The following is a 12,736-nucleotide window of genomic DNA, read 5'->3' on the forward strand; positions in this document are numbered from 1 at the left end:
GCTCCCTATTGGGGAGCTCCTGACATTTGGGGAAAGAAAAACTGATGTAATGGCATCAGCTGCCTGTTTTTATACCCCCTTATTACCTGACGTCACTCCCGAAGCGACAGCAACCAATGCAGAAATACTAAGTCTCTGGTATTCGAGCCGACTGAGGACTACCTGCAAGCAGATAACCCAGGTGTGATGATTGCAACAGTGAATAATACTCTAACATCTATATTTATGCTAAGTGTACACAACTGTACTTTCCCAGTCACAGATGGACTTTACAGAGTCCAGACTAACAGATTCTTGTTTTTTTACTTTTGGTCTGCATCTGCAGGCATTTCTACATCATTGTCAGCTGGCAGTAGGATTTTGGTGACTCCTGATGTTCTCCGTGGTTCACTGTTGCAGTCATTATATTTGGGTTATCCTGCTGGCAGGTTGCCCTCAGTCGGCCTGAATTCCAAAGTCTTGGGTCCTGCGTCGGTTGCTGTCACCTCTTCCCTGACGTCAGGGGAATAAAAGATGCAGCCGATGCCATTTTATTCAGTCATTCTTGCGGCGCGGTGCCCGAAGTAGAAGCAGTTCGCAAGTGCTGGTCGGCCGACTCCTGAGGTTTTCGTGTTTGAGTTTCAGATCCGAAGTCTTAATTAAAAGCTAAGTACTCCGTTGGGAAAACTTTTTTCTTGCTCCAGACCGATGTCAGAAAAAGTTAATAATTGTATTTCTTGTGGGAAGCAAATACCTCCATAAGGGCTTTCATTCTTACTGTATTCCTTGCCGAGGCCCTGACCACGACATTACTAGTTGTCTGTTTTGTGCTAGATTTAACCAACGCACTATTAAGCGTCGGTACGATTTTGCATTAAGCTATTTTGGGCGAAGATTTAATTATACAATGTCGTCGGGTAGCCATCCGACTACCAGAGTTCACAAAAAATGCAAAGAAAAAGACAGGCAACTGAGGTCCAAAACAGACAAAACTTTTCCTAAGCAAGTTGCCGGTTCTCAGTGAGGCGCTTTCGCAGCCCCTGACGCCTGCTACTTTAGAGTTGCAGGCCGCTACTGACTCCCACGTGGAGTCGGCCAGGCCGCTGAAAACTCAAGGTATTGGAGCCTCTGAGATTATTCCCTCAGATGGGTCCGGAGCCGCTTAGCAGGCATCGGCTTCTGAGGGTGTATTCAGACCTAAACAGTTATATATTAAACCGACTTCGAAGACTAAAACACCTTTAAAGGCAAAGAAACAAGTTCACCAGCCACAAGGACAGGCCTCTATGCCCAAAAAACAGATGCTCAAGATGGCCGAAGACTTAATTACCTTGATCAGGGGTTCCCATCCCCCTCCTGATAAGAGGCCTAGGCAAGAGACAGACTATGAATCTTCAGATCAGGTTTCCATTTCTTCTGATTCCTCTTCTGATCAGGAATATTCTCTTCCCCTCTATGAGGATTCTGATGCTGAAGAATCAATTCCTTCAGCTTCTCCTCCTGAGGACTACTCTTTTGGGGAACCCTTGCATACCATGAGGGACAACTTCCACTGGGAGAGCCAAGATTTTTCAGAATCTAAGAAAAGTTCAGAGACTTCCTTTTACTACCTCAACACAGGCCTCTAGCTTTTCCACCTGTGTTGGACATTGTAGATGTGTTTTCGGAGTCTAGTCTGACCCCTGACTCCTGACTCCTTACCTCCAGCTCCTGTTAAGCCGGACAGATACTACAGGGTCCCTGACGCTCATAAATTCCTTTTCAAAAACCCTACTGCAGACCCAGAGACTATTTCTCAGGGTCCGAAAGGGGTCAAGGCTTCTACTGCAAAAAACCCTACCCCCTCTGACAGGGATTCTAGGGCACTGGATAGATGGGGAAAAAAGATTTATACATCTGCTACTTTGACTATAAGGGCCTTAATTTGACAGTTTCATATGCTCAAATATCCGCATAGCATATCTTTGAGTGAATCCAGCAAATGACAAATATTGAAATCTATAAGAAGCAACAGCTAGATGCTATTCAGCTAAAATCCTTTAATTGCACGTTCGATATCCACACACACGGTTACAGTTCACAAACACACTGATACAGTCAAGCCGCCCGGGCTCTCTCTCCCTTTTTTTTCAAGACAATGAGGAGAAGAATGCACCTATATGCTTTGTCCTGCCCAATTAATCTATTATTGGTTGTATTTGATTGAATTATTTGTTCTTAATTATTACAAAATGCTTGAACAACACAATGCTTAGATGTTAATGTTTCTTTATGGTTCTTTGTTAAGTGAAAAATACATCATACCAAAAGGACATTGTGTTGTTTGTGAATACAATACAGAAGAGAGGATGGCAAAAATATATTTTAAAAGTTTTATAATGGAACTTTTAATGATAGAGTAGCATATTTATTATACCTGCATTATTTATGACAACTATTTATTTATGATAACTATTTATATACATGGTTGTGTATAGGTTTATTAAAATTTAATTTTTAGGACCCCATAAAAATGTAGTGGTAAATATGTTGTTCAAAGCATTTTGTATATGTATGTGATGTGATATATATGTGTGTTGTTTTTTTTTTAAAAACTTTGTAAAATAATTCACTGGTTTGGTTTCAAGCACTATGGATTGAACAAATAAAATAATTCAATCAAATCAATAATAATATATAATAATAATAACAAAGCATATAAAAGTAAAGAACCTCAGTTCTCATTCTCATCTCAAAGCGAGGAAAAAAAAGACTGAGAGCCCGGGCTAAGCGCTGTCTGTATGTGTGTGTTGTTGTTTGTATGTACGATTATGATCGACGTAAGTTTTTAGCTGAATAGCAGCTGTCAGGTTCTGGTTTCCAGGTTCTGGTGAATGCTGTTTCATTTGTTCTGAAATCTATAAGAAACTCATCTTGGACCCAGTATTGGCAGTTTTTTACATGGCAGTTTATATATAGAACATTCTTAATGCCCAACAAGGTAACAAAGTTTAGTAAAAGTACAGAATGCTGGAGATGTAATCAAAATGGTAATGTAGATTGGATATACACACACGTCATGACTGTCCTTTAATTCAAATGTATCAGGACAATATTGCTGATTTTTATATAACATATGGTCTGAATCTTTCTCTTTCAAAATCATTATTCTTGCTAAATGTAATAGATACCATTTAAGCAGTGATATCTACTTTGGACAGTTTTAACAATAAGAGGGAAATGGAGAAAACTGCAACACCTCAGTCAGTTTGAAGAATTGTTGACATTTCTGCAAGAGACAGCCATCAGAGAAATGGAGATAAAAAGGAAAGCATGATATTTCCTAGAATCTTTTCCAAGAATCCCTGGATGACTACAGTAGGGCGTCACTGAGACAGATGCCTGGTGTCAGAGGCATGGCCTCAAGCTCAATGCCAAAAAGTGCGTTGTCATCCCCTTTGGTAAAACCTCTGTACCCATGAACTGCCACAAAAACGGCAGTCTACTTAATGCCGACTGTGTGATGAGACCTTGGGACCCAGGTGGACAGTAGTCTCTCCTTTGATAATCACATCGCCACAGTAGTCAGGAAATCCTTTTATGTGGCACCACCTCATCACAAAAGTGTTCTCATCCAGGAAAAAAGAGGTAATTGTTCCCCTCTACTCTGCACTCATTAGACCTATTATAGAGTACAACACCCCTTTTGGTATGTCCCTCACAAGACAGCTGCAGCAGCTGGAAAGGCACAAAAGTACCCCACAAAGAGGATTACTGGCCTCAAACAGATGCCCTACACTGGCCTTCTCAAAAAACTCCAGCTTTACTCTGTAGCATATCGCCTACTCCGAGGAGATATCTGCCTAACATATAAAGCTATATTAAACCCATTGTTGTTGGATGTGCTACATCTAAAGAAATTCCAATCCCTCCGAACTACATGCTCTAGGGACCTAAACCTTGTCACCACAATAAACAGGACATGCTGGAGGGATAGATTCCTGTCCCAGAGACTTCTTGTACTCTGGAACAAGCTACCAATCTATGTCAAGCAAAGTTCCTCATTAGCATTCTTCAAGAAAAATCTTGATGAGTGGATAGGAAATGGGGAAATACACCCCAGGGATCACTTCTGTGGCTCTGCTCGACAAGAGTTCGTTGTCTAGTGTTTCATTTCTAAGCCATGTTTCTGTTACTAGTTTATCCAGTTTATGGACAGCTATCCAGACATGAAGTTCTGCTAGCTTGTTGCAAATGCTTCTAATATTGGTTGAGAATAGGTGTAGACCAGTTATCTTTGTTTCAGAGGATTTTAACAAGTATTCCTGGCAGTGGTTAAGTCTGTGAGGTAGTAGTAATAGGTTGATTTATATTTTATTCTTCTGTTAACTATTTTATAAAAGTAGGAGTCAGACTGGAAATACTTGATTTTAAAGAGGAAGATGGTTGAAGTGGGAAAGGATTGGGGATGCATTGTAGTCGTGAGATTTGTCAGGGACTTCTGAGGTGTTGAGTGTGCATGTTGTAGTTATAGTGGAGGTGGTAATAAGAAATTAGAGTAGCTAGGGATATAAGGGAGAATGTTAAAGGAATCTGTACAGAGAACATGATATGAATTATGGTGATAGAGACAAAGGGGGTGTTGAGTTTGTAATAGTAAACAGAGGTGAGATGGTAATGTTTGTGAGAGGTGGGAGTTGATTTTGGCTAGTAAGAGTGGTTATGGTTGTGCAGTAGTAGTATCGCTACCTTCCTACTATCATACTATTTTTACTTTTTGGACCCACACAAGACTGCCTAATGTTTGGGTCTGGCTTATTGCTGTCTGTTTGATCCTTAAGTAGACAAGAACTAATTGTGGCATGACAAACCTCTACCCTGCCTTTCCCTTGTGCATGCCTGCAAGGTACCAAGGGGGTATAGATGTAGCAGGGCAGTGTAAGGGCATGTCAGATGCTTCTAGTAGTGACAATACCCCATACTGTGCATTTCTAGTGTCTGCTGGTAATTGATGGTGGATTACGTCTTTGTATACTTTGTCCAAGAAGCAAGCAGATTCTTGCCTTATTTCTGTTTCTTTCAGGTGACTCCTCGAGGGTCTCGTAGGTCTGATGGGTCGTATATCAAGGTTTTGCCCCTTATGCCTCAGATGGCTGCAGTGCTTAGTTTTCCTTTTTTTTTTTCATATGTACTGCAAGTGTACTTTTTTTTTTTTTTTTTTTTCTTGCTTTCATAACTGATCGCTTCAAAGAAGTCTGTCAGGTTTAGGAGACATGATCTGCCTTTTACAAACCCGAACTGGGTGGGGTCCAGAGTTTGGAGATTACCAATGTCATAGTTTATAAGTTCCATGATGATACGTTCCATACCCTTGCAGACCAGGCTCGTCAGGCTAATGGGGCGATAGTTCCCGGGGTTCGTCGTGTCTCTTCTACAGTCAGGCTTGGCCAGAATATATTTGAAAATGGAACTTTTTCAGCTAGATTACCCCAGGCTCAATTCTAGGTCCCCTCCTTTTCTTAGAACTCGCAAGTAGTATACTGCATAATTGGTACTGATGACTCAATTGTATTTTACTCTGACAACCCATTACAGAACTGCAAGGAAAGCTTAAACAGGAGTTAACATCAGTATGTAGTTGGTTAAATGATATGCAACTTGTAGTAATTTATCACAAAACAACAGTTATTAGTACCATTCAGAAAATCAAAACTAATCATGATCCATATGATACACTACTCTCGGCTGCAACTAAGCAGAGATAACCAAGTGTAATCAATTAAAACCTAACTTATCAGTTAAGATTGGCTTACGACTAGTCAATCTTTCTATGCACTCTGAAAAAAAGTTGCAATACAAATGATAATGGCCAGAAATTAATACTGCCTTGTTTTATTTGCATTAAATTCTACCCAAAACACTCTCATTAGTTAACTGTAAGCAGTGCATGGAAATTCATGTCCCTCTCTTGTCTTGGGGAACGTCACTGTCGAGCAGTATAAAAATGTAGTTGGTTAGCAGTAACTGCTAGGGTGACTGACATTTTTCTGCTTCACTTATAAAATGTTGGCACTGCTCCTACTGCTCCTTACTGCCCACTGCTTGCAACCAAACTATAGCATTTTTGAGAGCTAGCTTTTGTCATCTGCTCATAATACAGCTTCTCTTGTAAGGCTGCATCTCTCTAAGGGTATAAGAGAAAAAACATTTTCAAAGCTTGCAGTCTGGAATTCTTTACCGCAAAATATCAGAAAACTGGATAAATTTGACGCATTCAAAATCTGACTGGGGATATTAAAAATAAATTCAAATACCATTGTTTGTACTCATCTTAAGCTTGCATGTATTTCTTGTATGTATATTGCATATCTCTGACCACTCTCTGTCTTTGTTTAGGAAAGTAGTTATACTGCACTTTGTTTCAGGTGTGTTTCACAAATTGCATGCATTGCAATCTTCGGGTGTATAGTTTGTGTGTGCATATAATCACTGTACATCTTCTCATTGTGTTTAACAAAGCTTTTATTGTAGCCAGGTCATGGATGGAAATACTCATTGTACCAGCCCACTTTGACAGTTAAAGTAAATGCATAAATTTCTGCACTTGATGTTTTTTAGTGTTGCAGTATTTTTTTTTCTTGAGTTGAACTTTGGCATAAGGTTTGATCACTTATATTTAGGAGTATGCATCAGCTACATGCAGGACAAAAAAGATGGACACTGATTTATCTCTGGAACATGTCTTAACCGTTTAGTCTTTGACCTATATTTTTTGTCAAGGAGTAGGTTTTGAATTATTTATTGTTAAAACAACTGTTTTACAGTTTGTGTTAGATGCACTGTTATTGTGATTGCTTCACAGACCTGCAGTTTAGTCTGTCTTTTGGATTACTTCTGTTCTGTCTGTATTGCCTGACATACTTCAAGCAGGTCACTGAACCTTTGATATTTAATTCACAATTTGATCCTAAAAACACCGTGATTCACATTCCTATGTTTATCTTTACATTGCAACCATGCCCAATTGCTGTGTGGCTTCTGTTGATGATAGTATGCTTGAGGAAAATGAGCGGTTTCTCCATTAATCATCTCATTTACTTTTCCCTTAAGTCACGTTTGTTCTTTACTTTTCATTCTGAAAATAAAATGCTGTAGATCTTTTCCTCCTGTGTCATTGGGGTATGTATTTTAGATGCCAGCTGTAAGGATGGTGTTCATGGCTGCAGTATGGTTAAGCACCATAACTGTACATCTTTCTTTTTTCCATGTTGAAATCAGTGGAAATGTTTTAAAGGTATGTGGTGGTAATGGAGCTAAACAGATGTAGGTTGCTGTCTCGGCCTGTCTGGCACAAATAACATTATCATTTACTGAAACATATGTTTTTTTTTTTCTTTTCACCTGTAGGTTGCTATGGTTCTAGAAGGCTGCCGAGAAGCTCTGAATGTAGCTGAAAATGGTTAGTATGTTAATGTGATCTAATGTTTTGAACAGTGAGAGTTGGTGGGCGGATAAGAGCCGTGGGAAGAAATGAAAGCCTGTGACACTTAAAAGGTGTAGAACAGGACATCAGGTAAAATCTGAGACTTGTGTGTTGAGAAATTAAATTCAGGGATGTTTAGCCATTTGCAGTAGTAGGTGGTGGCTATAAATTGGGTGCTGTATTGAAGAACATTGTTAGGTCTGAAACTGCCTTCCTCTGTGGGCTTGAGGCTGTGTAAGGATTCCAGGTGAATATAAATTCTGCTTGCACATTAAAGAGGCTGAAAGACTAAAAATATTCTGAAAGGTAAGAATACAAGATACGATAACTGCATTATTGTATGTACACAGGTAATATGAGTAATATGAAGTTTCATGGCCGGTGAATTGTACCAATTGATACAAGTTAATATCTTTACTACTGGCTAAGCTGGAGATCCTGCTTAAGCAGCACTATTTTTACCCCCCCCCCTCCCCATCCTTAAGAATGCCCTTATGTCTGTCCTTTATGTTGTTGAATTTTCTTCTTTATTGTAGGGTGGGCAGAAATATTACTATAAATTGTCTTATTGCATTTACACTTGTTCTTGTAGCATGTATCATGACTGAAGGGAATCAGCAATGGACCAGCTTACTTCTCACTTAGTAGACTGAAAAATAGCTTTGGTCTGATAACGTATGCTTTGGGAACAGGGATCAGAAAACATTTCTGTGTTATTTTGAAAACTTTTTCTGTGTAATTGAGAAAAGTTTGTATATTTTGCTCAATGAAACTTGTTCATACAAGGGCGATTGGGTCTTGGAGCCAAAACTGAAGTTGGGCAAGAAAGAAGAGCTTTGAAATGTTTAAGCACTACACTTCGGCAGTTTTTTTTTTTTTTTTCTTGTAACAGAAACAACTTGAAAAATTAGTGCAGATGTGTAAAAACTTCTGGATCGTGGATTGCTAAAGACTTACGTGATACAAGGCATGAAAGCAGTGCTTTGCCAGGTGACTTTAAAGTGCTGTGGTTCAAGGAACCAGCCATGGATCAGGCACTTGGACAAAATATTTGCCGAATTGGGAGTATTTTATTATGTATGAAAATTTAATACGTTAATTTTTAGTTTGGGTAGGTCATGGGCTTGAGTACAAAGTTAAAACAAGCTGAATAAACCAGTAGGGCATTGGTGCTGAAACCATTTTATGGTGTGTTTGTCTTGAAAGTTATGAATTTCAAAATGTGGGTTAACTTTTTACCTCATTGCAGCTGTGTTGAAATTTGTTACGTAGTGCTTAGGTTCAGGGATTTTAGTCCTCAGTGGAAGTGCTTTGGTCTTTAAAGCGAGGCTGGCAGTTTGTTGTGAGTGAGTTTGATTCTTGGCACAGCTGTCTTGCGGAATCTGCTTGTCCTTCCTGTGTTTGTGGGTTTTCCCCTAAATACTCAGATTTTCTCCCACATTACAAAGACATGCTGTAGGGGAAATGGCTATGCTCCCAATTGCCAGTAGGTGTATGCACAATATGTAAGTGTGTGTGTGTATATGGATTTGCATCCTGTGTATGCTTAATTCACAACCTTGCACCCTCTGAGTGCCAGGATAGGCTGTTTGGTACCCTTGTGACACTGAAGTGGATTGTGAGTTATCTGAGAATGAAGTGCATGGATGTGTGTATGTGTGATTATATCTAGTGTTATAGACAACATAAGTGTGAACAGAACATGACTGAAAAAAAACTGCTACACAAAACCACAGCCTCACAGTTGTCTGAAGCACATGACACCGACTGTAGGTAAAAAAAAAAAAAAAAACTTAAACCTAAACTAAAGCAATTTTTTTTTCCCTTTGGGAAAGGGAAAACACCCCTGTATCTCCTACAGCTCCACTACTTTATGTATACCAACATGCCTAGCAGATCACACTGCCGTCACAGAACCAACACCTGTACCCTAAGAATGCACACACTAAACGCACACACACACCACTTCCATTCACTTAGTATTGGCAGTAACTGCATTACAAAAGAAAACAAAAACTGTACTGATGATAGTAAGTGAATGACCGCTAAAACCTCGCATACCCACTAAAACTCCTAACACCAAACCATACACATAGTATATATTTTTGTGCAAATGTGTATGTACGTGTGACTAGGCTATCACAATTCTGCACTTGGAATACGGGCATGTGGCTGTTTACACAGTACACAATCATGTCACACAGTCACTCACTCAAACCACATGCACATGTGTGTGTGTTTGTGCCCATGTGTGTGTATGTTCATGATCCATATAACTGTATGTATAAATCACTTATTTAATCATACAGTAAACCATGAGATTAGTAAGTAAACCAACATTCATGTCAAGTAAGTTTAGAAAGAGTCCCACAAGGCCTTGGGAAAGAGCTACACATATTTGCATCTGCTAAAGCACATTTACATAACTATCATAGTAATGAATTTCATGGGTCTGGGCATGTTAAAAGGATATTTATCCATTTGTCTTCAGCCATATCCTGGAGATTTTTAGCTCTACAGCAGAAGACTGGCAATTCCTCAAAGGGAAGAAAACATTTTTATTTTGATTCTGTGTAAATATTTTAAGTTGCACTTATGGTGACTTGAGGCAGCTTCTTTTGTACTTTTCTACTTTTTTCGATGGTTTAGCCAAAATGCTGTTTGCATTTTATGGTTTGTTCAGGGACCTTAGTCTCGTAGCTTCATTTACAGTTGTGGGAAAATTGTAAATTACTGTGAGATCTTGGCATCATTTATACATTATGCTGTGAGATCTTGGCATCATTTATGCATTATACTGCGCTTCTATCTCCATAGGTAGAAATATTTGTAAATGCTAGGTTTTTTATTTTGAACCTCGTCTAAGTATTTAGTCTTGTAGTTTCATTCACAGTTGTGGCAGACCTGTGAACTGGCAAATTTGAGCCCCATTTTGTCATTTGTTATTGCATTTTTTTCCCATAAACAGTGTTGCTATTAAATTTCTGCGTAGTCTGGTGCCTTAGACTGTGGTAGAATTGCACTAGTGGCAGCATTGTAAATTCTGCTCTAGAACTGGTACTTTGGTGCTTTTACAGACGTTACTATTCCAGTTTTGCTGCTAGTGTTTTATATTTTGCTTATAGTTTACATGCTTAAAGATGCATTCAAGTGCCTTTCTCTTTACTTTGTTGCTGTTTTTCCCCTGTTTGTGTCTGCTCCAGCACCCATTGAGACATTAAGGTAGAGTTTCTGAAATTCTGCCCTACCTACCTAGATCGTTGACCTTTCTTGCAACTTTAATTTTTCCCAAACCCTCCCACTTTTTTCCTGTTGTAGTTTTAAAAGACTTTATTTTGACTTCTGCCTCTTATGGGTAATCTGACTTCCAAAGTCCCTCCTTCAGCACTTTTTCATTGCTGTTGTCTGTTGTTCAAGCTATTTAAGAATTTTTCTCACCCATTGTTTCCCATAGATTTATATTACTTGGTGCCTACACAGCAATCTAGTATTGATGTTGGCAGAAATCTCCTTTGCTACAAATTGTCTCCCATTTTCACAGAGCTTCCATCCGCTTGGAACCTCACTTTGTGAAGGTCCTGAATTAGTCGTGCTCCATCCTTAGCAGATCAGAGATTTTTATTTTATTGTTTTGCGCTCCAGTTAACTATTTGATTGCTTCTACTTTATTTTTTGTTTTGCATTTTAAATAATTTTATAGGTCCCTAATACTGAAAATCTCCTTGTCCAGGTTTTTTTTTTTAAGTTGTTTCCATCATAGCATTACACTTTCAAGCAATCTGTCTTGTGATTTTAATTTGAGGACTTGTGTAGCTCATGTCGTGGCAGTAGGTGGTGGCCTGGTCTGTCTGTCTTTGGAAACACATGAAAGCTAAGTGCGTCTGTATTATTGGTCAGAGGGCTTACAATCTACTTTCCTGTGTTCTAAGTGCCAGTATAAATTTGGCACATTTGTGTGCCACTACCTGTTGTGCAGCAATGGTTAGTAGTAACTTGTATAGATGCACAAACCTAGAAACCACATTTTCCCTATTAAGCCACTTCTGAATCTGTACCGATAATTTGGTGAGTGTAGAGCAACTACTTTGTGCATTGAATAGCCTAGAGCAGCTAGTTTGTGTGTTGAGAAGCACTGCCCCTTGAATTTAGTATTATATAGCCTAGTCTCGTTTCTAGCCCCAAAAGCATCCTTAGTGAGCCCATTATTAACCTGTCATGCACTGCACCCATGAAACTCGTACAGTAAAGGACCTGACATCCTGTGTATGCACTTTCCCAATTTCTCCGCAGCCAGTTAGGTGGATATGGGTATATTGAGAGGATGTAACAATTGTCTGATGTTCACTTACACAGTGTCTGTGGAGGCAAAATTCATACACACGTTACACCCACCACACACAGTATGCACCCAATACATAGACCTACTTATGCTGAGGCAGTTAAATGCAGTCTTCCCAAACCTCAAAATCTTCCTGGACAGTCCACCTGCAAAAAATATCCTTTGCAAACCCAAAAGCACTTTACAGAAACGACTCCCAGTTCTGGACATACAGCCACACCCAGTGTTGCTTCAACTAGCAAGCCCATAAGGCAAGCTAATACACTACCCAGGACTCTATTAATAGAGGGCTCCATTCCAAGACATACAGATGTCCCACTCACCGAGCTGAACAAGGAGAAAATAATGGTCAGTTACCTATTAAGAGCCATGGTCTGCCAAGTTACACATACACTCAAATCATTCCACCACAGGTACCACTATGTTTCAGTCATAGTCCATGTAGGTGTAATGACCTGAGACATACCTACCTGAATTATGTGAAGAGAGACATCATAGAGCTTTTGGACTATATGTCATAGGCTATGTGCATAGTGTTGAGCAACATTCTGCCTTCAGCAAGGATGATGCCATGATACAAAAGGAAAATCAAGGACTTGGTTTAGTTTTTGGTGTCATTCTAGGGGGTATAAAACATTTTTCAAGATGGGAGGACATGGTTAACAAAACCATGTTGCTTTGCTAAAGGCAGTCTTCACTAGTCCCCTCTAGGCTTTCGAATATTGGCTAAAACATTGTCCTCCCCCACAGAGCATTTTTTTAGGCAATGCCAAGTTGACAAACATTCCAACATAGCAAAATCTACCTAAGGAAATCTAAAGTTGTTACTGCTCTATGCAAGAAGTCTAAACAAGAAGGTCCACTCGCTCCAAGCTCTCCCTCACCTTGGAGAATGTGGACATCTCTGCAGTTACTGACATATGGTTTGAAGCTGCACATGGTACACTGATAATGTA

General features: G+C 39.4%; 1 protein-coding gene across 2 annotated transcripts in view; it reads left to right on the forward strand.

The window, feature by feature from the left end:
* The window catches only part of PRKAG1 (protein kinase AMP-activated non-catalytic subunit gamma 1), a 525,734-nt gene that overhangs the window by 216,020 nt on the left and 296,978 nt on the right, over positions 1-12,736 (forward strand). For both annotated transcript variants that reach the window (XM_044083782.1, XM_044083783.1), the window contains exon 2: positions 7,366-7,417. In XM_044083782.1, the coding sequence (XP_043939717.1) occupies positions 7,366-7,417 (52 nt within the window). The remainder of the gene's footprint in view (positions 1-7,365; positions 7,418-12,736) is intronic.

The sequence above is a fragment of the Protopterus annectens genome, chromosome 9.part0 (genome assembly GCF_019279795.1).
Source record: "Protopterus annectens isolate FY-2018-M chromosome 9.part0, PAN1.0, whole genome shotgun sequence".
Classification (NCBI taxonomy): Eukaryota; Metazoa; Chordata; order Ceratodontiformes; family Protopteridae; genus Protopterus; species Protopterus annectens.